General features: G+C 40.1%; 1 protein-coding gene across 3 annotated transcripts in view; it reads right to left on the bottom strand.

The window, feature by feature from the left end:
- The window catches only part of ADAMTSL1 (ADAMTS like 1), a 476,591-nt gene that overhangs the window by 11,819 nt on the left and 437,214 nt on the right, over positions 1 to 27,558 (bottom strand). For all 3 annotated transcript variants that reach the window (XM_075019771.1, XM_075019770.1, XM_075019772.1), the window contains 6 exons: positions 26,256 to 26,383; positions 22,657 to 22,785; positions 15,581 to 15,760; positions 13,605 to 13,739; positions 1,561 to 1,761; positions 328 to 508 (listed from right to left, as the gene is read on the bottom strand). In XM_075019771.1, the coding sequence (XP_074875872.1) occupies positions 328 to 508; positions 1,561 to 1,761; positions 13,605 to 13,739; positions 15,581 to 15,760; positions 22,657 to 22,785; positions 26,256 to 26,383 (954 nt within the window). The remainder of the gene's footprint in view (positions 1 to 327; positions 509 to 1,560; positions 1,762 to 13,604; positions 13,740 to 15,580; positions 15,761 to 22,656; positions 22,786 to 26,255; positions 26,384 to 27,558) is intronic.

Here is a 27,558-nt window from a genome sequence, read left to right as displayed (position 1 = left end):
ACATCCAACGTAGGGTGAGGCTGGAAAAACCCGAGACAACTCAAGCTGTGAGCTTTGCTAATAAAGAGTAGACAATAGCCTCTCTATTATTTTCTGACCTAATTACTGAAGTAATAAACTGTCTTTCTACCACATACTGTCAATGTTTTCCACAAATCTTGCTATAAATTCCCAACTGTCTAGGTTAAGCATTCATAAATTCCCTTTTAACCATGACTTTTCTTCAGATAGGCACCAGAGAGTCTGCAATGGCATGATGTCCAGTGCAAAGAACTCTTCAAGCACCTTTTAAAAGCATGTATGACATTTTAAATGAGACAGACGAACCGTGAAGGGCAGTCTCTCCTGTTGCATGCGATGGGCTGCAGGGCTGGCTTGGGCTTCTCTTTGCAGTGGGATGTGTTGACTTCAGCCCCATCCAGTAAGCACCTCAGCTGGGGCAGCTGCACCCCTTTGTGGCCGCAGGAAGCTGAACAAGCCACCAGCTTGTCCACTGACCATCGGTATTCTGCCAAAAAGCATAGGAGAGACATGTTAACACTCAAAACCTGCCAGCAAGAGACCCTTAGAAAAGAAGGAGTCAGAGATGTTTTCCAGGATGAAATACTTGGACTCGGAGTCTCATGTGAAGGGAAGCTGCCTACTCCTACAAGGCACCAGGCAATGAACAAAGAAGGAACATGATTCCAGCTGATGTAAGCCACTGACCGTCCTTGATGTAACAAACCCCATTTTTTGGTGCTTAGAAGCATCAGGCATGCAAAGTGAATGACAAGGTAGAGCAGTTAAGTGAAACCAGATGCCAGTGTTGAAGGACATTTCATCTATATTTTTAAAGGGATGTGATTTAGTGAAGATCTGGTTAACTGCAGTTGCCAGCTGTATCTACAATTCTATGATCATACAACAGTGTGTTTCTCACTGGGTAGATCACACAGATCACCATTCCTGAAGATGAATAGGTGAGTTCCAACACACTTAAAATTTTATGGCAAAATTTAAGAAGTCAAATTCTTCTCCACTCCATCCCTGACAAATGGAGCAACGAAAGCTGCATTTTCTGTTCCAACCCATCTGCACTGCTCTGTTCTGTGGCTTTATCACCTTCAGCTTATTTCTAGGGTAAATATAACAGCTGCGGCATTTTCACAAGTGAAAGGTTTTCAAGCAAGAAGAGACTGTGAAACACTGACTTTAGCAAATTAACAGAGGGGCTTCTAATTTTAGGGGTTCAAACTGTGACACTGTCTTGAATTTCTGGACAAGAAAATTGTCTAGACTCAACAAGCATAAGTATAGTTTGAATTAGTAAGGTGTGTTTTATGCTCAGCAGGCCAGAAATATCAGGTGTCATTTTGGTAAAGTGAAACCTAAGACACTATAAGGTACCTGGTAGTCCTGCAAATCTATATCCATGGCAGTAAACCATCAAAACATCTATTTCTGGCTGCACATGGCAGCCCTGGCTTCAGAGAAGAGAAATCCAGGATGAGAAAGGCAGTGCAGGGGAGTCCATGGCAAGAGCTTCACAGGGCAGCAGGACTGAAACTGGAAAGTTACCTTGTATAGCCAGGGATGTTTTTTGCGTGAGTGAGCCAGCCTCATTCTGAGCAAGGCAGCTGAATTCACCACCAGGAGCATCACTGATGTTGAGTATCTGAAGAATCCGTCCTGCTGCCAGGAGGTGATGCCGCACACTGAGAGGCTTACCAGAGTAAAGCCAGGTGATGTTCGGGGTTGGATGACCATCCACAGCACAACCTAAAAACCAGGGACATGAAAGAAACCTGCTGAGTACTGAACTTGCTGCAAAATTACATGCTCTGAAGTGGTCAAAATTATGGGAAAAAGTCAATTCCATTGGATTTTCTCCTAATGAAGAATAGGAATACTGTGGTAATAAATACCTTCTCATCATCTGAAAAAAAATTTATCTAAAAAGCCAGTTAATCAGCCATGAAAATCTCAGATCAGCTTGGAAATATTTATATCAAGCCTTCTAAAGTTTCCATTATTTTGGATCATAATAATTTTAGTATTGAGGAAAGTGGGATAGGGAGGTTACACACCTAGCATAAGCTCAAGGAGCACGCTTGAACAAGCAATACAAACAGAACTTGGTCTCCAAACCTCCTATTTAAATCACAGGGCCTCCTTCCTCTCTTGTTTTTTACATTAAAAATCAGAAGTTCTTGTTACGCAGAAGTTTACACAAAATATTTGTTACACAAAAAACTGTTGAAAAAACAAAGCGATAAAATCAACCTTTTAGAGGTTTTTTGCAAGAGCAATGGACAATTCTCCAAGCAACAACCAACCAAAACCAGCAACTGAAAAACCCCTGCTGTTCTGAAGCACTGTACAGGTATGCTTATGGATCATCATCACAGCTGATGAGGTTTAGTTTCACAGTGAGTTCTTTGCCTGTTGAGCTGAGGGAGAGTATCTGTAAGATACTATTTCCTGTGGTCCTCATACCATCTGAAAACTTTGCCAGTCTCATGATGAATTGTAGAAGATTTGTGAGACTTGCATAGCCTGGGAAAGATAGCTAAGTTGCCTTATGTATTTCCTGGGGACAAAGAAAGAACTAGGCAATTTCTGTGGTGCAGCCATCCACACCAATTCCAGGGGTGGGGACCCAGAAAAGTCAAGTGCAAGGAGTGGCATATATTACTTGGACTGCTTGTGGGTTAGGCTAGTCCTGCACTTCCATGAGTCTCACTGATACATGAAAATTCTGGCTAAGTTTCTGTGAATGCAATCAATACTGGTTGTTAGTTTGTTATACTGCAACTTTACACTGTTTTGTCTATATTAGTATGTATGTGTAATGAATGACTTTACCGTATACAAAATCCCTTCTGAAAGAAGTGTACTGTATAAAAAACCATAACATGTATACATGAACATTCACACTAGCACTGTTCAAAAAGAATGGGGTAAAAAAAGGAAGAGTACAAATTTAAAATACTAAAAGATGGAACACTGTTCTAAGATTAAGGAATAATTCTATCAGCTGATATTTCTGCATTGTCATCTCCATGTTATTTGATTATTATTTATTATTCACTGAAACAAATAAGGAAGATGAATATAATGCCTTTGTAGCTGCATTACACAGTGAAGAGACACTGGAATGTGACATTTTTGTTACTGTTCTTCCTTTCATTCTTGCCCGTCCACTTGAGGAGTACCTCAACCAACATATACTGAGCAAGTACTGTTCCTACAAGACAGGTAAGATGATTTATAGTTGCTGCACAAGATTTTAGTTAAATATACATTTTTTCCTTAAGAACTTATCTACACCTTACTGAGGTGCTTATCACTGCAAGAATAAAAACACCATTTTCATTAATCTGCCCAGGAAGGCTGAACAGTTTGATTTCCAACCATCATCAAGACCAAAGCCTTGAGACTTGAGGAGCACATTACTTGGTTTAGGAACTCTTGCTACCCTTCTTTTGACCTTGGTCACACCCCTAAACTAACACTAGGGACTGGGCTGCTGTAGTCTTTACTCATCTGCCTTTAGCCGCTAACCATATCTCCAATTATATTATTCCTATGGCAGAAGATGCTGCCTTGCCCACAATATTTGAAGCTTTCTTGCTCATACAAAGCAGAACTCATACAAGATGGAAAAAGCCAGTGGAAAAAGCCAGTGGAAAAAGCCAGTGGTGAACCGTGGCACATCCCAGCCATTTTTCATGCTGAGAGGTAGATCCAGGCACAGGGAAGACCCCATCTGCCGTGCCGGAGGATAAATACTGGACTTCTCACTCACTGGTGCAGTGGCTACATGGGTCTTTCTGTGTCCCCTGTTGCTGGCAAGCCCTGCCTGCATCCACAGTGGGGAAGGGTGTGGGCTGGATAAAGCTGCCCTTTGGGGCTGGTTCACTCTGTGAGAAATAGGTATTACAGACAGCAAGGGCTCCCTGGCAGAAGGCGAGTGACGTACACAGTAGGCTCTGCAGTTGTAGTGCCGATGTTTCACTGGCAAGGAACTAGTTAATGCAGCTAAGTATTAAAAAAGAAGGAAAAAGGGAAGAAAAAAGCAGAATAAGAGTGTGCACACTGCTCACAGTGGTCTCCCCTTTTCCCTTTCCTCACTTTTATTTATAAGGGTGAAGAGTCTTTGCTATTTGTTTTAATTTCCTTGGCAAGATCTAATGCAGTTTTACCCATGGCAGTTCTCTCCCCAGTGCTCACTTCCTGACCACAGAGGCACAGCTTGCTTTGCTGCTCAGTCCTTTTTCCTATTTCTGTAAGCTCTCTATTTATTCCTGCTGTGCTTCATTTTGCATTATTCCTTTAGTCCTGAAGTACTAATATGTCTTTTCCTACTCTTGAGCTGAAAAACAACTCATTCAATTTCCAAGATACTCATTCTCAAGTAAATGAGTAATGTGAAAGTTTTAAGCCTCATAGGTTTAAGGCTGCCTAGGTTAAAACCAATGGAAAACAAAGGAATGTACAGGAAATGGACAAACTTAACAATAAGTGGCTGTATGAGTTTTGCCTACAGTATTCTAATTTTTTATAGTTTGCTTGTCTTTTAAGATAATTGCAGGGGTTTCCACAGGTCAGCATATAGCCATGACAACTGACAAAGACATGCTGTGAGCTCAGTTATACTGTTTGCATTGCAAACAGTCTGCACAGGATAAATGAACAAAGCAGAAAGGTCAGTTTGATGTTAAACACAGAGGAACTGAAATGGACTTCAGTGTGCAAATGGTCCTAGTTTGTGCCTGTTTTTCTTTAAAAATTTTATTATCAGGCATACAATATAGTCTTCCTAGTACTGACTATTTTACTTGCCTTGTATATTATTTCTTCTTCCAAAATGTATATATAAAATATTAGCTAAAGGAACAGCCAGTAATCAATAATATGGAGGAAAAAACCTGAACTCTATTCCCTGGATACATTCTACCACTGAGTAATTATTACTTTTTTTAACACTTAACAATAAAACTTTACTAACACCTATGAGACTCATATGTAATGGATACTCCCCATTTGTGTATGCAGAACAAGCATCAATCACATTTCACAAGTGATATTTCCTATACGTTTCCCATGTGTATGGATGCATAAGCTGTGGGATAATGTTTTGTGCATATTCAGTGAGAACCAGAGTACAATAAAAAACCATGTTCCATTAATATCCCCTTCTCATCTCCCAGCAATAATTTTAATACCTTTTAATGCAGATTACCAACACCTATTCTCTCTTTCCTCCAATCCCAGTGGACTTTGACTGCTTTATCATTCTAAATCTCAATACCTGTCCGTTTAACACCTGAGAAAGAAAAACTGGCTTTGTTTCCAGACAGCACAGCTATTGCAGAGCTTTAGTGCATCAGAACCCTTGGGAAGGCAAGGAAGGAACATTTTCTGGGGTCTATTTCTGAGCAGTGAAAGTTCTGGCATGAAAGGGCCCTTCTCCTTCAGTCCTTAAGTAGAGAAAGAAAATATTGCCTTCAGCCTCCCTTCCAAAGTCTACTGTGACTCTGAATTCATTCAAAGCCAGGATGAGTCACAGATGGGCAAAAGCTGGAGATACAAACAAAAATCTAATAAAAATTACATCTTCTAGTAGGGAAAATGTTAGTATTTCAAGGGTAACAAGCGGATATTTGGAAAGGGAAGACCAATGTTTCACAACAATGCTAATAATTTCTTGAGAGAAAATAATAAATGCAGAGCACAGGCCAAATTCAGCTCCTCATTATACCTCTCTAACACTTCCTGTATGACTGTAGCTGCAGAAAGACTTCGTGCTACTGTGCTAATGCTAAGACAACAAAATATGAAGCATGCATCACTCTTTCACTTGCAGACTTGAACGACAGAAAAAAACAAATGCAAAGGCTATTGATTTTAGATTCTTTTTTTTAGCAGCCTGATACCTTAAATCAGCAGAACTGCATGGAAAGCAACGGTGAAAACATCAAACAAATTTTCCAAGTACTAAATACAGTTTGTAGTACAAACAAAAAAAATCAAAACAGCATTGCCTTTAAAAAAGATATCTATTCTTAAGATATAGATTATTTTCATGCATTCATATCTGTCTAACAAATAGCTCTGTAACTTGCTACTGACCTGCTGATTAATCCCAGGCAGTATGTCTAATAGTTATTAAAGATGGAATCTGAATGAAGACTTCAGGTCAAGATGAGGCAGTTACTTTGAAATGTCTTTAAACAAAATAGTTCTGCAGTCTGAGCTCAACAAACTACTTAGCTTTCCGACTGCAGCCCTGAAGCTGCTGTGCCATGGGAGTTAAGCTCAGCTTTTCCATTATCCCAGTAGCTAACCAAGGCACATGGAGGTGCATGCTGTCTTACCTGAGGCCAAGCCATATGCCAGCAATAGAGCTGGAAATCAAACTCTTGTTTTCTTAGTCTCAGGCCAACACTTTCATCTTTGAAAATTATTTCCTATTTAAGAGATCAGTCTGGATAGCATAGCCTGGATATAAACTGTAGTATGCAGTTTGGATCCATTGGTATTAATATTCAACTACCTTCTTGAACCTTAAAGTGCAGTTTTACACCATCGCTATTCATCAGTGATCACACTCCTTGCAAACTAAGCAAATGTTTGTGCTGTGTTAGTTCAAAATACTTTGAATCAACAAAAAAAAAGACTGAATTTGAAAAAGAGTAAGCATCCCAGTTTCTTAGGGACTGCATGTTTCAGGACATCACAAAGTACAATAAATGTACAAAGTACAATAAATCACAAGGTACAATAAATGTAGCACAGAAAGTCCACAGAAAATTTCAGCTAGACTTAAAACCCAGAAGGCCTATGACCCTGCCTCTGGAAGTCACACATATGTACCTATCCAAACATAAAATTGGGAGATGAAAGTTGATTGCCAGCTACTGTCTGAAATGCCTGGCAAAGGAGGAAAGAAGGGATTTGGCAGCAGAATTATTAACTATATTAAAATGGAAACAAAGCAAGCTAAAAAAAAAAAAAATATCTGTGATTCTGCATATATTTTACTGAACTCACAAACGTGTGGTAGACCATAATACACTGTGTTAAAGTGATAAATATAATGCAGCTACAGGATTTGAAATATGACAGCATTCCACCCTAATCTCTATATTCAAAGAATTAAAGTATACTTTCAAAATAGAAACAAGATTAAGGATGAAATGAAGAAAAAATGCTTGGAACAAAATGTAGAGAAGCCACAGATCAGTGTAAATAGATATAAGCTTGATGCTGAGCTACTACGTTGTAGTTCACACTGTACTACTGTGTTCACACTACGCAGGTGGGATCAGACTGGCACAGAGAAATACTTAGCCAATTTTCTGTCATACCTGATTTTCTCCTTAAGCGACTGAAATGAGAAATGTATGTTAAGCCTAACTGACTTAAATTTAATTCAGTCCTGTATCTAACATAAGGAAGAAAATTTCACAGCATGTATTCAACTTTTAAAAATGCTATAAAACCAAATGAAGATAGGTAAGATCATGTCTGAAAGTCATATGTAAGTAAAACCTGTTTTGCTGAAGTGGCAAAACTAAGAGGCAAGTCTTTATAGTTTGTCTTATGGGGAAAGATTTTTCAATATAGTACAAAGTGGAAATTTAAACAGACACTTAACTTGTTTTTGTTATGCAAATTAATTCTCAGTGCTTTCATACACTGAATGAAATAAAACTTAGAAAAGGGAATGTGATCCTGAAAATCCCCAAAAGAAAGAATTAATGTTAATGTAAGTACAACCTTTATTTTTAATAGTTTAAAGGAGGTCAAATGAACATAAACTTATGCTAGACAAGAAAAGCCATGTATTTAGAATTCTTGAAATAGGCCAATTCAGCTGATGACAGTAGCATTTTAAAAAAAGAACGTATTCTAAATTACTATTTATGGCTCCAAAGGAGCAGTTGAAACTTATTATACCAAACATATGACATGGTTTTTAAACAGTTCTCAAAACACCTAAACTGGTTACCCAATGCCACACATGTTGTTGTTATTAGATATCATTTACATAGCATTGTAAATTTACACCATATTCAGCAAAATTGAGTTAGGCCCATTCCCTGCCCCACAGAGGCTGTAAAAGAAGTTCCCAAATATATGCCACATGGTTGGGCCAGTAAAAAAGCAAGGAGATTTTCAAGCTGTGGCAGTAATACTGTCTTCTAAAAATGACTCTGACAACAGGAATCCTACACACCGAGAATCTTGTATTAATAAGGACTGGGCTGAAAACAATCACCAATGGCAAATCATGAAACCAAAGCCTACTAGAATGGATATAGTATGCTGAAATGACCTCCTGAGCTAGCTCTGATGGGTTTATTCAGTGCATGACAAAAATGGAAAAGGAATACCCTTCTGCCCCACCATTCCTACAGTTCCAGGTTAACTGTACAAGTACATTTATAGGAGAAAAATAACACTCAAAAGAGGCACGTGGAGCAAGCACTGAACAACAGTACAGCACAAGGAGTTCGACAAAAGGCAGAGCAAGAGCTAGCACATAATGTAATGACCAGCCCAAGCTGTGAAGGTCACGTGCTGCTGTAGAAGCCTTTCTGTATTTCTTAAGCTGATAACATCCTAAAACATCAGAAGCTCAGGAAACTTCCTGTGGCACAAGAAAAATAACAAACGCAGAGAGCAGAGGAGGTGGAGGGCAGATAGGTGCAGGAAAGCCAGTGCTGCTCACTCCAGGGAGGCTGTTACTTCTGTCCTATGAACAACGTGCTTTAGCCTTTTGGGAGAGGTTTTGAGAAACAACACAGAGGGAGAGGGTGCTTCAAAATTTAGAATGGGTAAGTCCTTTAGTCAACAGGTCAGAAATCCCACAGTGTTTGAAAACTCCCTTAACGCTACTCTAGAGCAAAGCTTAAGTTGTGCAAGAGGCTAAAAGATCTTTTATGTGAAGGAGCTGGCCAAATGACAGGTCTCCAGACTGGGATACCTGCAGCAAGCCTGACACTCCTAGTTTTTTACCAGAACTTGCCTTGGTGGAGCTCTGCATCATTTGTATCTATGTTAGAACAGAATCTAGGTCAGTGATTCTGGAAAAGCTTTGAGACACAAGTTCAAGGGCTGCAACTCTTACCACAACCCCCAAATTAAACAGATGTTGCCCCAGAGGTCAGTGATACTATTTTATGTGGCAGCATTCTGGACCACTGCTGTAGATCACTGGTTTTCAGATTAACTAATTCATGGCACCAAACAGCAGGCAGGAAAAAAACCAACGGAGCAGATTGCCTAGAGGACCTTGCTCTTTTGACTCTGCTTTCAGAGCCTGGCAGCAGCAGGACTAGTGTCTGATTGTCTGAAAACCAAACACCATATCAGTGTGGTCAAAATGTTCAACCAAACAGAGATATCATCACGTACTGTATATACTGAAATGTACACAGTACGCATATGCAAATGAAAAGCCACACATTTCAATGAAATGCTGCCCTGTAGTCTGAGGTAGAAGGAAGATACTGCAGCACCGTATGAACTTTATACAGTATTTAGAATGTAATCAATGTGATAGAGTCTGAGGAATTAATTGCAATGATAATGGCATACTTTTGATATCCATTTTAATTCTCATCTTTATAGAAATATCACTTACCTGGGAATTCTCCTAAATAGTGTGACAAGGCAGAGTTTTCACTGAGACAAAAATGGAAGGGAATGGAAAACACAATTCACAGGACAGATTATCCCATGAATGTACCTGGTGCTTTATCCTCATCACAGTGGAATTATTATTAGTGTAAAATAAAGTTGCTAAAAAAATATTCTTTAGCATTAGAACTACTCAAATGTGATGCCAATTTATTACAGACGGTGAAGAGGAAAACAATGATGTTGTGCAAAATAACTTATCAGACAGTCATAATTTTACCAGACTCCTACTGCACAACTTCTGCAGCTGTCTTTTTCCTTAGGGGACCACAGACACTGGTTTAATCATAATTACTCATGAGTTTTCTCTTTGCTGACTCTGTGCAGATTGTAAATTATTTTGTATATTGCATTTCTGCTTCCATTTTAATGCAGCAGTAATTCCCAAAACCTAGGAAAATGTAGAGCCGGCTTATGGTAGAGAGGGGAAGAGCAAAAGGGAATAAAGGAAAACTTATGTTTCAAGAACATATACTTTTGCTCTTGAGTATATCACCAAACTTTGCAAGAAATTTGTACTGGTAAGATCAGCTGTATTCATCTGGATCTTTTATTGCTTTTTACACTGATTTTGAACAAGTATTAGACCCATGTTTACAGACGTTATGGCTCAAAAGCAAGATACATAGCAAGGAATAGCAGCACTATCTTCTCTGGCTCTGCTGAAAGAGTTTGGGCCTGATCATGGCATCAGTCTATCTGTATGATCTGTTTCTTCTCCTAAAGTACTCAATGGTACAGCATTTGACTCACTATAATGCACTGCAGAACATTCAAAAAGTTCTAGGTTAATTTTTCTGTTCAGTGCCACATCTAGATAACCCTTAAATCTGCAGGTAGGCAAATACTAGCCACAGACTTGAAGTGGTCCCCTCTGGGGGGAAAAAAACAAACAAACAAACAAAAAAGACTGAAAACCCTCCTGAAATTTGGGCCTTGGCTCTAATGCAGTTGGCCCTCTCAGAATAAGTAATTTATTGATACTCAAAAGGCTGGCCATTGCAAGCAAGGTGGCTATCATAATTATAGTTTTCCATTCCGCTTTCTGGGACTTCTGAGCATCTAAGTGACTCTTACTAGAAAATGAGGGGGATATACTATTGCCAGTAAAAGAAAAATGAGAGGAAATACTAGTTTTGGTAAGGGCAATCCTTTGCATCTTTTAAGTGAAAGGTTTTTGTTATTACTTTGTTTTAAAAACAGCTTCATCACTAAATAACATTGGTGTTTGCAGACCAGGAATTTGTAGTCCAGCTCTTCATCTTCTGAAGCAGCAGTGAAATTGGCAGCTAAGCTGCTCTAACTCTGTGGTCATTGGGGATAATGTATAAAAACAGAAAGAAATCTGCTTTCTAGGACTGTGTTTGCAGTGCTGGCACTCAGTAAAATCATGTTCTGATTTGTGGAGTGAGTAAATTTGATATGGAAGTCTGCAGGGACAGCACAATAAATATGGAGCAGCAGTACTTCCTTTTTTTACAATTGACTGTACTTTTTCTGGTCATGGAAAAGTTCACTTTACCATCTAACTTTACAGTTATTTTCAGTATCTCCTACAAATAGGGACTTTTTTTTGCTAAATACAAAAAATTGGATAGAGATAGTGTAGCCTGGAAAAGTGAAAATTCAGAGTCCTAAGCTGTGGGTGACAGAGGATTCCCAGTGAACAAACTGGAGAATACGTAATCCAAGAGATAAAAGGGATGGGAACCAGATTCCAAATAATTGCCTAGGATTTTCCCCACAGGTTCACGCATATCTTCAGATTCCCTAGAATAACCATTATGCTCCAGGATTTGCATTGCGTTCATGTCATCCAAAGAATAAAAACAGAATAAAGGGCAAGAATTTACATAATGATGGCATCTCCTCTTTTGAGCAAAAAAATTGCTGCAATTTTTTTTTGCCAAAATGTGAACATTTCATCAGGATACAGTGAGGCTATGAAGGTATCACAGTAGTCCATGATAAATTTAGCCACTGCACTGGAAGACTGTGAGAAGACTAAATTTGGGAGTAAAAATAGAGTCTTTGATTGTAATCCATACTGATATTAGTGTACAGAGTAAATTAGATGTAGATTTTAAAAAAAAAATCTAAGAGATGAGTCCTTTTTTTTTGCAGTAATGGTTATCATCACTGTGGATGAATCCAAATTCTTTGGTATGACTACAGACAACGTATTTAAGTAACATACATAGAAGCTGAATGCTTTGTGTGTTTGTTTCAGTGATACAACATGATGCAGCACACTGGACTGTAGCTTTCTAATTGATTGGGTAGCCCGTTCCATGCTGATTTTTCATTATAAAAAATCTCTCAGGAGGTTTCCTTAGATTTTAATAATAATAGGCCTCAATTTCAGGTCAGTAAAAGTCCAGTGAAGTTGAGGGAATTGCCTCAAGAATGAAACTGGCTTGCTACTTTGCTATTAAAATTCATGGAGTTTCCTTGCCCCTGAAGTGGAATGGCAGGGCACAGGGCAACTAGGCCAAATGAAATTAATTTAGACGTGGTTATATACAGGCAGTGCAGAACACCCTTTGTGGTTCAATTACTGCTTTCAAACAATAAAAAATCCCTACAACTACTAAAGACCTCTTTTTGGAAACCTGAGAGGAAATGGATGAAACAGGAGTGTGACCCAGTCTTACAACAGTGAGTACAATAAAACTATACTCAAAATGATTTATTCAATGCTACTAAATACCTTCAGATATTTCCCCCATCAAGGACTATTGCAGTGAAGTTTTTGTGCAAGCAGAAATGTAATACGGAGCTGCACGCTAAAAGCCATTGCAAATATATGCAGATGACAGCACTGGGGAAAAGTAAACCATACAAAACTAAAAACATAAATAAAAAGCTTCCACTGTGAAAATAAAATCTTAAAATTGCTACTAAATGTAAGCAAAGAATGTTTTGGAAGGTACAGAGACCAGAGCTATAAATACTCAAACCACCTACAGACTCTTTGCTAAAAGTTTCAGATCCCTATCCCTAAAAAGACAAAAGATTGATCTAAAACTGCAGGACTTGACAAGATTTCATTATATGCAGTAACAAGGCCATTAGAGAAGCTGTTCACCTATCTGAGCCTGACAGTTAGTAGAGGCTTAAGATCAGCACGAGAAATGAAATTTTAAAATAAACATACCCCAAACTTTAGAAAAGGATGAGATTCTCTTTGCAAACAAATCATGCCCACAGATCTGAAAGGAGTTTACAGCATGTAACAGAACTTGCAGTGTAAAGAGGAGAAAGCTATATGGAAGGCAGAAAAGGATGAAAAGAAAAAAAAAAAGAATTTCATTGGGGATTATTTACTTATATGGTTTTGTACAGACATTGGTTGTGTGATAGAGAGGAATAAAATGAACAGAATGAAACAGAGAGCTTGCAAGAGAAAAACATGTCTAAAGGGATAGGCAAAACTCTAGAAAAGGCTCTGAAGAAGAAAGATATACAATCTGAATAGCAGACATATGGAAAGACTAGTACACAAACGCAGAAGAAAAAGAAAAACAGAAGCACAAGCGTTTCTTCTTTTAGATCAACTGGCACACCAGTTTGCCATGTCTTGCTTTGAATGAGATTGCCAGCCCCTCAGAGCAGGTACTGCTTCTTACAGGGTGTTATAAAGTGTGGCACAATGGAGCCCTTATACTGCATGCAGCTTTGGGGCACTACCCTAATAAGAGGACCTCCTCTTTTCAAATGAGTTTCTGAGTTCTGAGAACAATTTGGCAGTGATTATGACTGACAATCTGCTGTTGGTTTGATGTCTTTTGTCCCAGTGCTCCATGGCTGGATAACTGGATGCTTAACTGTAATGGATAACTGGATGCATAACTATAATCTAAACCCTAAACCCTTTTTAATCTAAAAAAATCTTAAAGCACTTGACTTACCTATAAGAACAGAACTCCCTGGACTGATGGTCATTTTTGTTCCTGAGGGAGAGGTCAGCACTGAATGAGTGCTGGTCCCAGAACTGGAGAGCACTGCTGTCAATTCTTCTAGGTAAGGAAGAGGTTGTGGAGGCTCTGTTAACAACAGATTGGGAGACTGAAGAGATGAGCAACATTATAGCAGAAAACATCTCACGGACATCAAAAAACCCACCACCAGTTATTGCTGCATTATTTGCCTTGCTGCATTTTACAAGGGCAGTCAAAGCAACTTTGGGAAACTACTAAAGGTGTGCTTTGCCTCATGTTAGTTAAGGCACTAGAGAAGTTATTAAAATAACATCTGTATCATTATGACCACAAAATGAAAGAAATTCTCTCTGAAGACTACCATGGCATTCTGGTTGACCCTCTTAATATGTGACGAAGATACATGATATCAGGAGATATGAAAGACCAAATCTATACAGCATAGAAGCTGAATCAAATGTCCATGGCAGTCAGTGGAAAACTTTTCAATGTCCACTACAACCCAGATCAAGCACTGACTAAATATGGTTATAACCCTGCCAAATCCTGTGGCATACTTAGGCAGAGCTCCAAAGCACTAAGAGTTCAGAGCTCAAGAGGATCAGTCTACACTGAGAACTGCAAGACTTAGTTCTTTACCAACCATAAAGCTATTTTAAAAATCAATTGCCTTGCCTATCATTCCCAATTCTGTTTGTCACGGAAATGATGGGATATTTGATTTAAGTGAATGGTGGCTTCATCCCCTTCCAAACAGATCACGGCACACACTAAGCAAGTTTTCTATTGCTGATCACATTCAGCACCAGAAGTACGAGTCATGGATGCTTGAACTGTTTCTTTCCATCAAGGAATTAAAAATGTCATTTGCCTAAAAACATAAGCAGCTTGCATAACTCACAGTAACGTTGCATCTTTAAAAACTAAGCATTTATAAAGATCAGAAAAGGACTTAAAGATCATGTAGGAGTTTATTTATAGGCTGAAACCCAGCTGATTTTTTTTTTTCCCCAGAGTTTTTTAGACTGAGTTTCTAGAGCCAGTCTGGATTCACAGGGAAGTCATGTGAACATTCATAAAGGGGTTTTAGTGTTGTCTGTGAAACTGAGAAATCTCACTTTAAAACTTCCTTTGGAAGCTGCAACATCCATGGGACCCATGCTCACTCTAGTTATAAAAGATGAGAGCTGTAATGGATACTTTAATGGTGTTGCACCAATAGCAGGGACTAGGTTTCAAAATTTGACACTTCACTATCAAATGTATAGAAGCACTTACAAAGTCTGGCTGGATCATTTATCTGCCAGGCATGGAGAACTGATAGAAGATGAGTTACTAGGAAAGGGAAACCCTTTCCCACACATCCAATTACCACAAGGTAACACTGCCACCCATGCTTCACAGCTGACATTGTCTTTTCAAATCACCCAGCTGGACTTTCTCTCTGTTGTTTAGAAACCCAAGAAAAAGTAAACTTTGCCCTTCACTGAACTTGAGAAGTGCTTTTTAAAAGTGCACTGGGTTTATGCACCTGTTAGGGGTGAAATGGGTCAGTATCACACAGCCATGTACAGAAAGGCTGCTCAGCAGCGGCAGAGCACTTCACAGGGAAAAAGTGGCATCATTCTGATTTCAAGAGAGTCACTTTAAGAAATGGTTAATAAATGCTTTTCTTAACTAGCAAGTCTGAAAAAGTGAAACTGAATCTCTCAGGACTGGGAGGTGCAGTCATTGTGCTGAGACATTTTCTCCTTATCCACCTTCCTTTTATCACCACCTTATTTCAGGTAATGCTGTCAAGAGAACAAATGCAGACTGATTCTTTTCTTAGAAGATGGCTGACTGTATGTCCTTCCCTCTTTCCACATCCTCTGACTAGATCTGTAGGCTAGACATGCCAGCAGCCACATTACTATTGCTGTAAGTGCAAAATACCCTGGACTTACCAAGAACCAACAGCTGGGAGCTTTCAGTTACCTCCCCACGAAGATTGGCTGCCTTGCAGGAGTACAACCCCTGATCTGTCAGAGAAACATTTGCAATTAGCAGCAAACCATCATGCAGATGGTGAGCAGAGGACAGCTTGACCTTGTTCTTAAACCAAGTAACTTCTGCTTCAGGAACACCTGAAAAAACATTGACAAAACATAACACAAGAAAGATATAGTGGCTGCTAAACAATGCTATGGTTGCTACAGGCAAAATTGTTAAGATAGAACAATGAGACAGGGCAGAACAGTTAAAACAGAATTGAAGGCTTCCCCTTTAGTGTCCCAGACTGTATAAGTGAACTCTGAACTCATCACTCTTAAAACTGGATCAGAACAAAGGTTAATCTAGCCTAGTATCCTGTCTCTGGAAGAAGCCATAAGCTGGTGCCTCTCCCAGCCTCCCACTAGTTTCAGCTCAGGAACTTTCTGAGCCAGAATTATTTTTTGTGCAGTCAGGAGCCCTCCATGGACTTGTCTTCTATTAATTCATCCAATCTTCCTTTTTGAAATTATGCAAACAATTAGCATTGTTAACATCTTCAGGAAAGCAGTTTCACTGGCCTCACCAGGAGTCTTCAGACAACATATTGTTACAGATTCATAACCCACTATAGGAAGAATTGCCTCCATTTGCGTGCTTGGACCTAAGGTCTAGCTATCTCTGTTGGGTACCCCCTTGTAGGAATGTGTTCTGATGTGTAGCTGGCAATACCTCTGGTTTTCCATTAGGTAATATTTCCTTGGCATAGAGATTTCTACCTCAACTTAAATGCATACCAGATCAGGTAATTTAGTGTCACTGACTACTAAAAAATTGCTTTATGTGAACTGGTATTGGAAGTCTCAATAGATGGGATAGACCTATGGAGCTGTGTCTGGGAGGAAATGGTACTGTGTGGACCCATGGCTGTAAAGAGTAGCAGATCAGTAATCCTGGTAACTGCCGGAGTGCACGCTGTCCCATTTGCGATACCCTCTGTATGTGAGAGGCAGTTAATCTCTTTCACATGAACGTGCAGTTTCCTTGTGTCTACTGTAGATTAAGGGCATGCATACAGGCAGTTATTCTTAAGTATCTGCTGCCCACCTAAATCCTTCCCTGCCTTATGTCACAGCAGTATGTTCCCCTGCGCATTGCCAGTACCTTTCTGGTTGTCCCTCCATGTCACCACCCCCCCCCCCCATCAATTCTGTGGCCCTGGCATCAGAAATACCTCCTCTGGGCTGTGCTCACTGAGCACGACCAGCTATTTGTCTGTATTCATAGTGGCTGCCTGAATACAGGTGCCTCACTAAGCATATGCAGATGGAAGTGGGAAAGGGAGATTTTCCCTGTTCTTCCACATCAAAGAATTGTGGCCTTTTTTCCACCTCTCCCAGAGTCACCTGGTGATTTTGCCAAGACATCTGGGATGAGTATGTCTGATCTTGGCAGCTAGGAATGAAAGCTGAAGCCCTGTAAGGGCAGAGGGTCTCATCCACATTCAGAAAGCAGCAGGAAGCAGGCTGTAAGAGACTGCAGGGTTTTTCTCACCTTTGTCTGAGGGTAAATAGCATATGCTAATCTGGATCCTTCATGGCATACCAGAGAACTAATCATTCTTGTCTATGATACTGTTTTCCAAAGGCTTACCCTTATTTGAGTTGCTACAACTCAGCTTTTTTAAAAGGATGGGCTGTTGGCCTGTTTCTGACCCCCTACCTCACAACTGGGATAGGACCAGTACACAGCTCTCCATCTGGCTGCTACTCTTTGACCTATGTGGCATGGGTGGGCAGACCACCACTTAAAACCTCACTCTGATTTTTTCCAGAGCATCCAGGCAGAGTCCTCAGGGGAGTTCAGACAACCGCTGGATAGCAAACAACCCCAACCCTTGAGTTTATTCAAGCCTCTGTGTTTATTGTATTTCCATTGCGGGGAAAGGAAGTTTGAGAGGTGAGCTCTGGAGAGCAAAGAAGACTCTTCCAGTTCTGCAGTCCCTGAAATGGATAAACACTCACATCCCAGCACTTGTCCTCCCAATGCCACCCTAGTGAAGGGATCCACTCTCTCTTGCAGTCTAACCTACTTACAGTGCACAGGTTTTCACATTATGGTTATTGCCGAACTTAGGCATGAAAGTACCAAGAAATGTACCGCAGAAATAAACAATCACAAGCTCATAAAATTATAAAGCTTTCTCCAATTCCAACTTTGAAGATTAAAATTGGGTAAAGCTTTCAAGTTTTTCTTGAATATGAAGGAAGACAAGTGCAAATAGTGGGAGAACAGGAAGGGATGAGGAGTGCTGTGAAGGGTAAAGAAGAAGGGAAAGGGACAATAAGGATTTCATATGACCACAGTCCTCAAGAGCAGGGAGTCAAATAAAATAAATAAATAAATACAGAAAGTCACGCAGAACTAATTAGCTTCTTGCAGACAGCTGCTCAGGTAGTCTTAGTCCAGAAAGGCAGATTCCTCTTGTATACACTTCACTAGTAGAAGAAGCAACCAGGGGTTAAAGGTGAGACCCCTTACTGTTGAGGTATTACTGTTGAGTCTAGGAAAGGTGCACTGTACCTACAAAATGTCCAGCAGCTCTACAAAAACCTTCTTCTGACTGCTACTCTACAAAGTGCGTTCTTCCTCTGTCTTTGATGTGAAGTTTCCACACTAACAGGAGACTTTTTGAAACCAACCTGTACAGCTGTTCCTACAGTTTGGTTTAGGGCAGGTAAGCAGTATGTGTCACTGAGCAGCTTCATTTTCCTTTGCGCTTCCACCTTTAGTGACATATACAAGCCTCAAGACAGGAACCGGAGACAGCCAGCACAGGGATGAGCAAACACATCATTGCACAGCATTGCCACAAGGTGTAGCAAGAGCATTTAAATCAGTCTTGTTGGGTAATGGTGAATGACAGAGGGCTGAGTGTGTTTGCCTTGTAGAAACAATCACAGAGACTTAAAGTCTGAGAAGTGCCAGCTGGAAACAAAACTCACTTTGCTGGGCAGGCAGGACTTTAGGTGGTGAATAGTTACGCAACCCTATTCTTCTTCAGCTTTCCCCTCCATCACTGTGCATGTATCCAGCACAAAAAAGGCTACCTGGGATATGTAGCAAGCAGAGCTACGCATGCCAATCAAGATAATTTTGCTAAACCAGGCGCTTCTGGGGAAAGGAAGCATAACAATACAAAGATCTATCAATGGTAACTTGTTTCCAGTGACATAATATTCCTGAAATAGTGACTTGCATGTCAGAATCTGGTATAGCTGATGAACAAATATGGGTCATAAAGCAAGGTAAGAACTAGAAAAATATAACCTCCAGCATATAGATGAAATACAGAGGAAAGGAATGTTTAGGAGAGTTGAAAAAGCTGCAGGCTGAAACATCAGAGAGAGAAGGATATACAGTGCAGGATGGTAATATATTTAAGTCACTCTTCCAACTCTGTTCTGACTCAGCAGTGACCAATTGTACATGATGCTTGGCAGGTGGGGGTGCCTCTGTTAAAAGTCTTATGGCCTGAAGGATACCACGGAGAAATGCCCTAAGAACTAGATTTTTAAAATTGGTTCCTCCTTTCATATGCAACTGTATTTTCAGTAACAGCTTGGACCAGATCGATTGAGGCTTCTGGTATCTGAAGAAGTATCTGCACAATTTAAGTGTTGAAGTCAACAGAAAGCTTCCTAGTGACACTGATGTAATCCAAATTACTCCCACATTCCATTTGGAAGTGAAATTGCCCACAGCAATCAAATTTCCCACACCAGAAATGCTGCTGGCTTTCTGAAGCTTGGAGAAAATCCTCCAGCTGGAAGTCACAGGCATCTGCAAGATTCCTGAGTGACTTTTGGGTGGGAGTTCCCTTAGGATTAGTTTTGGAGATGTCTGGGATTGACCACAATCACCTATGTTTAAAAAATATTTTTTCGCCTCTACAAACAAAGTGGCAAAGTTATGTCAAGTGAAATAAGGCTGATCTTCAAGCTTGAACAAAACTACACAACCATCTTTGTGGTATGACCGAAACAGAGTTTCAGCCTGACATAATTCATGTCAGGGGCCAATTAAACTCTAATGCATCCAGAATTATTTTGGTTTTCCTTCTTTTACAGCTAATATCTATAGATTCCAGCTCTGAACACAGATTTTGACAGTGCTTATGCCCTTCAAAAGAAGTTAAAGAGCAATATAAAACTACTCCCTAGGCTCTGGTAATGTTCTCTTTCAATATCTCTTAAGAAACCTTCTCCAGGCTTATCAACACCTGTCAGCAGCAAGTGTATACTTCTGTCTCTTGACAGCAAGAGCAGCTTTAGAAAATGTCAGAACTGATCCTTATACTTAATATTTCTCATAAATATTTATTCTGCTGTCCTGCTGACTCTCAGTAAAGATGTGTCCTTATATGAGCCCAGACATCAAGATCAATTACATGCATGGTCCTATACTACAGACTATTCAGCACAATGAATGCAACACAGCTTATAATGATGAGATTAACAGGCACCAAATTCTGATCTGGAACAACTCTCAGTTGCTGTGCTGACTCAGGGCATCCTGAAATGACCAGTGAGAAAGTACTAGAAGGAAAAAGGCTATAGCTTTACAAAGCTGTGTGAAGAGTATTTTCATCTAGATAAGTCTTCACATATTTTCTGGATATGTTTGTTTGCTTTCTAATTATGTTCATGAACTTGCTATGATTTGATGGCCATTTCATTGTTAATGGCTTCTGAAGAACTTTGGCAAACTACATAGCTGTAAAGTTCATCTACTCTGAAGAAGTCACTAGGATACACCATGTTTGTTGACTGAAGCAATACTGCCCTGTTACTCTTCTCCTTAGAATTGATTGTTCTAAGTAGAATGATGAAAAATATATTAGAAGTTTGGATAATCACAACCTTGATGCTAAAACAAAAAAATAGTGCTTACATTGGAAGGAAAATTATATTTATTGTCATGTTCTTTACCAGGTATATTTTCCAGGCATTGGTGAGATAGCTGACAAATCACTCTGTTCCTGGATCTCTTTGCATATGTAGCTTTTTTTAATTGCTGTTGAATTATTAACACTACTTGTATGAACATAGGATTCTAGTGCCTGTAAAATATTTCTGCCCTCATTACTCACTCTCTTATTCCCTGTGTAACATCACAGCTTGTGGTCTATGACTTTATCATAATTTCAACAGTATTAATCTCTGGTGTCAAACATAGCTGACATTTTCTGCTGAAGCAGTAGCAGAGGATAAACACCCATGAAGAAAAATTATGGTTTAAGCGAATTTATTCTGTATCATAGAAGAAACCAATATATAGTAATTCTACCAGATAGCAAAAAGGCTTCTTCTGGGAGAGAACACAGTGATTCTGCAGTGGCACTGCTAAAATTTTCCATTGTGGACATACATTGTCATAGTAGGTAGGCTTCATAAAATTGCTAGAGATAATTTTCCTCTCAGAAAAGGCACTGAATCTGTGTCCCTGGCCATGCTGTGCTCCTCTCCTTTATTTTTCTGATGCCATGAGAACTGTGACGACTTTGCTCAGCTATGTCCTGTTCTTTTCATGATGTCTTTATAATGAAGGGAAATGGCTGCACTTCTTAAATCAGCACTGTCTACATCTGTGGGACCTCCCCATCTGCAGCTGAGAGAACCCAGAGAGAGAAATTCAAAGTAATTTACGTTCATATAATTTTTAGTCTCATTCACACACTGTCAGTGCAGGTGGCCATGCAGGGGCTTGGGGAAAAAGAGTACAGCTTTCATCTCCTTCCTTGAAAGATACTGGACATCAGTCTGATTGCTAGACAGCATCTAATGTCTATATTGAGAGGGCAACAGAATTACTGAATTTACTCCTTCATGAACCACCAGGAGAAAAGTTGCTGTATTTTTCTTTCATTAATCCCACTGAGAATAATTAATAAATTGGGATCCCAACCTAGTGTTTTCACAGCTATTGTGCATACTTTGCTAAAGGACAGATGAACAAATAGTGAAACTTGAGCCAAATACTCTTTTCATGTAAGAATTTGCACAGGGGTGTGGTTGGCAGCACTTGAAGAAAGAAAACTGACAACTGCTAAGTGCTTAAAGTGAGCAGGAAGTGTAAAAAAAGCAGGACATTTTTATATTTGCAGTGCAGATGCTTATTTAGAGTCATCTGAAGTAGCTGCTAGCGACAAGAAGCTAAAGCAAGGGTCTAAGGGACTTCATACAAGTCTCCACTGGAGATATTTGTGTAACACTCAGCATGGCTCACTTTGTGTTTTATAAGCTGCTCCCTTCCCCTCCAATTCCTCCTCATACTATGCATGGAAGTGTAATGAATCAAAGGTCTGGCCCTGGGTCTTTAGGGATTTCCAAGCTCGCTCTCTTCCCCCATCCCTTCTCCCCATACCAACACCATTCCCATCAACAGCTGCAAGACTGCAACATGCAGATAAGGTCAACCTCTTTTGGTTACCATGCAAAGAGGCAAACTGCCGTTGTAAGGCTGAGGGATATTCAGTCTCTGGCTGGAGAACAGTTTCAGGGAGAACCCTGTTTCAGCAGAATTCCTCTGAATTCCTGCACTCCCAAGATGAAAAAAGAAAAATCAGAAAAAGACTGTGCTAACATGCTCTTCATTTGAAAGAGCAGAGTTTGGCAGGAAGAGAAGGAACTAACCGGAGGGGACTTTGAAAACCCCATCAATGAGGAAATGAGTCAGTCCATGCTGAATCCCCCACAGGTAGGAATGTGTATCAGTTTTGTTGTACCCACATCATAGAGTGTATCTCTCACAAAGATGCCTGTCGTATTGTTCCAGGCCAATTTTCTTAAGCCACTACACTTTTCTTGTTGCTATTGATAAAAAGAAGACAACTTCTATGCTAAGAATTAATGGAAGCTATGAAGTTTGCCTGAGTCCTAGGAATCCTTGCAGTTTCACTCAGCTGCACCTGGAGACACCAATTTAGGAAAGAACCCCACATAAATTTATAGCCAAAGGTACCTCCATCGGAGACTAAGTAATTTCTCACCTGCGACCTGGCAGCTAATGGTAACATTTGCTCTCTGGATTGTTTTCACTGTGCTTCCAATATCAACAGTGACAGCAGGCGATTCAGTATTGATCACAGTAGCTCTTGATGCCTTTATCAGTGGCTTTCCTGTATAAAAGAAGCACCACAGTTTATCAGACCAAGCACACTGGACTCGCATGGGACAGATGGCCTAGGACACTCGGTGCGAGTACCTACACAGAACAGGTGGACAAGGGAAAATGCTGGAGTATAAGGCCACCTGTTCTTTATAATATTACAGTGTTGCAGAATTCCACGGGAAAAGCTGTCTTGGAAAAAAGAAAAAGCATACTTACAGCAGAGGCAGAATAGCATTAAAGCTACATGTACCAGCTGAATCAATAACTACCAGTACATTGCAGCTGCAGCAAGATGTTTGCATGGTACTGCAACCAAAATACCATCCTTTGCCAAAGGCTGAGTGATGGCTACAGGCACATTAATAGTGCAGGAGGTTTAGAGCAACACACAAGCTGTTTCTACACATTAATCAGGTTTTCTTTAACCTATAGTGGAAACACTGGGATTGGGAAGACCAGACCATAACCAGAAAGTTTTCTTGTAATGGCTAGTGTAAGAAGATGAGGGACATAAACAAGCTCCTTTTGGTCAGATAAACTGTTTTGTTTTATCTAAAGCCTGTAGTAACAGCATTATGCATTAACACTGTTTATCTCTAACAAAGATAACTGCTTTGCCTCCAACAAGATTTTCAAATTGTTCTCAGTGTGCTTCCAACATTGGTGACAGCGAGCAAGTGGGTCAAGGTGCTGCCCTGCTGTTGTGCCTGTCTATGTGGGATTAGCTATGGAGTAATCCACCCCTGGGGGCTTGAGGAGCCTTCTGCAACTCCTTTTGTACGGGCACTGCAAAGGCATGCCTACATGACACCACACAGTTCAGAGATACTCGGGCTTAGCTCTGAGAGAGGGGAGTGAAGCAGCAGAGCTGACAAAGCTGGGTTAAGGCAGCCCCTGTCCCAGCCAAAATGCTCTGCAGTCAGGATATTGGCACGAGGGGCAGAACATGACAAAACTGCTTTAAAGAGTATGGGACTTAGGTGCTTTTGACTCAGTGTTGTGTTTTCAAACTCATCTTTACCCCCAAATCTATAAACACATTTTTTTCCCCTTTAAATAGTCAGATACAAACCAGGTTCAAACATCATCAATTGCCTCCAGAAGCTGCAGTTTTAGGCTAATGTCTACCACTGGCTTCATTTGTGTGTTAATCTGGAGGTGACCAAGGAAGAAAAGATAGAAGTGAGAAGAAGAATTTGGTTTCATTGAGCTCATGGAGAGTCCTGAAAATTTAATTTAGCCCTAACTAAATATTGCTCCATATAGCTGTATTTCAGGGCTTTTAAAAGGTGCCTTTCATCTGGAATTCTTGTCATATCAGTTTGGGGTAGTGGTGGTGGTGGTATTTTTTTAATTTTTATTTTGGTGCTTTTAATGCCTAAGAATAGCAAAGTAAAATATTACATTTGATTGTTGAAATATCTCCAAAAGTTTTCAAGCTTTGTGGCAAAGACTAAAGAAAAGACAGAAAAGTTCTTCAGCTATCCATCAGCCTTTTGTTTTCCTGATTGGTTTCCACAATCTCATCAAAAGATCAAAAATCTGTTTGCTGTTCAACCCATAAACAAGTAGCAAACCATTGAGAAAAATGGAAGCATATTCCACTGCCTTTTTTTCCATGCATATGTTAAACTAATCAGAAAATTCTTCAATGAAATAAGCTTTCTGCCCTACTCCTGATCCCTCTAAAGACGGTCTGATCTTTCAGGTTTTTTTTTGGAGAAAGTAATTCCATTATGCCAAGAAGTTGTTGCTTTGTTCCAAACACATTTCATAAGATGTGCAGCTCTTTGCCTTGGATGCAAGATGGAAATGTATACCAGTTTCTAAGCAGAGTTCAGCTTGAGTCTGGGATTCATGAATGTTAATTTATCTACAAAGGTTGAACTAGAGCCTTGACAATTAATTTAAAAAAAAACAACTAATAGCCTTCCTGTGCCACATGCATACCTAATGATCAGTTTGTTTTTCTATAGCTTCACACAAAATTGTCTCCACAAATTATGTTCTACAAAGACTACGGCTTTTAAACTCACTGGAGCAATATGAACAGAATAGCAGTTCTGACTGATGATTTTTTAACCTCATGTTCAGCTTCTTGCTGGTGGAACACAAGAAGTTTACTGTGGAGTTGCTCCTTATAAAACAATATACTGTCTCAGCAGCAGCACCACTGTCATGTGGCTCAGGATTCAGCAAAGATATTCCTGATCTACAGCAGTGTAAAAAGGATCAGTGTTTTTGCCTACATGTAATATGTAGCTCTGATGCAGATCTTCCTTTTCCACTCTGGGGGCTTCAGATCTTCTCCTTCTAAGGGACAGACAGGGTCTCTTTCCAGTTAGTTTACTGATCATCAGAGCTTCACTGCTGGCCATTGCTGCATTCTTAGGTTTTCTTTATGCTCCTCTCACCTGAAATTTTCTCCATGTTTGGTGTAAAAAACTTAAGCTCATCAACAACTACTCCTTCCTCTAACCATACATGGACATATTGTCAGCTGATGGTCACTGCCTGCACACTGGAGGCCTCCAAATGCTTCCACATTCTGGAGCAGTGAAATGGAGAGGTCTGAAAAGTCAGTAAGCTTTCTAGCATTCCTAATGTGTTTCCTTTTGCTTTTGCGATAAATAGGATCCTCCTTCTCTAAGACCTCTCTGCCTCATCACAGTCCTTAGCTGTCTTTTCTGTCCCTTCACTTTACCCCACAGCCACTTATTCATGCTTGCTGCTCTGTCCTTCTACTAGTCCTGACATGGTTGTAAGCCTGCTGACACTGCCTGCCAACAAACCTTGAATAAGCTGGATTCGTGTACTACCTCCCATTTTCCTTGGCTTTTATTTGGGTGAGTTCTCTTTAAAACTGAAATCTAAACTAACAAAGGATATTTAGTCTGCTTTAGAACTCAACTGTTGGTAGAGAAATATAAACACAGAAGTTAATTTTTTGTGAGCTTCTCTTTGCCAGCAATTAAAAGAGTGTCAGCCATGCTTGTGCCACAAAGGGTTGAATATGATACAGGGCTTGATCCTGCAGGGGGCTAGCTCTTCAGCTCTGGTGTTTCTCAGACCTGCCTAATGTACATCTGAATAAGTCCTTCAATCAGTCTGTTAGACTTGAAGAGCTCAGTGTTAGGTTTAAAATGAAGCATATGAGTTGGGAGGCTTGCACTGTTCTGCCCATATAGGCTGTGAATAATCAGGATGAGCACTGTCTTGAGAGGACGTCAGATGTAGCAAGGGAGAAAAGGCATTGATCTCTTGCAGAAATCCACAAATCTCATGAACTGTCTGTGAAAGCTGGACTATGCCTCAGGATTTTCTAGAGTTCACACACTATGTTTTCACCAGTGTACCTCTGTTGACTCACCTTGCCCACCCAGCATTCAAAGCCATCTGTTCCCCCACAAATAATTTCTGTCCAGAATCACACAAGTGGCAGGGACTATCCTGCAATCACAGAGAGTGAACTATTACCTGCTAAAGTGACAGCAATGGAGACAGAGTCAGATCCCAGGGCATTGGATGCATTGCAAGCATAGAAACCCACATCAGCTTCCACAGGCGCTAGAATCTGCAAGGAGTCGTCAGGCTGAAGCAGCATCCTGGAATAAAGCAGAAAGAAAGATGTAATAGTCTCTTAATTTGTGTGAGCATGAATATATTTACTGGGTTTTTTTTCAGGCTTTGGTAATTTTTTTACAGTTCAGGCCTCTAGGTTATGTTTAAATATCTATTAAGAAATTTAAAGTCTTATACTGAGACTGTGAGCTGTGATCACTTAAATTAAATTTTGGTCTCATTCCCAGTTCTTCTACTGCTAATAACGTGTATTAGAGAAAAATTGCTGAGTACTGAGGACATCTGCCCATGGTTTGTGAAACCTCCTCCTCTGCTCTATCACTTCCTGTATGATGTTGAAGGAGTTGCCTAGCCTCCCTGTCTCCCAGTCCTGCAAAACAGGAGTAGCAGTAGTAAAGAAAAAGCCTAATTATTGCACGGGGAAAAATCATGAAACCTGCTAAAGCTAGGCAGAAAGAAGTGAAGTGAACCACAGGCTCAGTGTCAAAGCCTGAAATAAGGTCCAAATTCTTTAATTGCTGGGCAGTTTGTACAAACTCAACAGCCTTGTTGCTGTCCGAATAGTCAGTGAAGACAGAGAGGAATACTCAGCTCCTCCTTGGGCTGAACCAACTGTTTCTTTCCTCTGCCAGTAAGAGGAGCCTACCATGATCTCAGCATACTGCCAGTGGTTAAATGGGATGAATATGGCCTTAGAGCTCATATGAACTGCTTCTTTTCACAGTCTGCTTTTGCAGTGGTGTAACTGCCTCAGGGTCGGACGTATACCAGTTTAAGCAAGAATTCAGTCCATGGGCTCTTGTCAATGCTTATGTACTCTTATTTTCAGCACAGTGTATTTCATGATTATTGTTCCTTTCTCTTAATATTTTAGGTGAAACTGTGGATAAAACCTAATGACAAATTACTTTTCTCATCAGCAACTTTCAGCAGCTGTTGTATGTAAACTCTTAGTTGAGGCTGTGATTGACAGTGACAAGGGTGAAACTGGGGGAGGGATACGCGTATAAAACACATGCAATAAAAGTCTGCTCACAGATCCTGGAATTGATGAGTTTCTTGCCATTCCCAGCCCCGCAATGAAAACTGTTGTCTCATGGACCAAAAAGCAGCAAATACTTGATTTTGCACAACGCTGTGGGTGGTAGATCTCTAAACCAAACCAGATTAGGGCCACCCATCAAAATCTATCATAGGA

The sequence above is a fragment of the Buteo buteo genome, chromosome Z, assembly GCF_964188355.1.
Source record: "Buteo buteo chromosome Z, bButBut1.hap1.1, whole genome shotgun sequence".
Classification (NCBI taxonomy): Eukaryota; Metazoa; Chordata; class Aves; order Accipitriformes; family Accipitridae; genus Buteo; species Buteo buteo.
The sequence above is the reverse complement of the archived record's forward strand: the minus strand, read 5'-3'. Positions and strand labels throughout refer to the sequence as shown.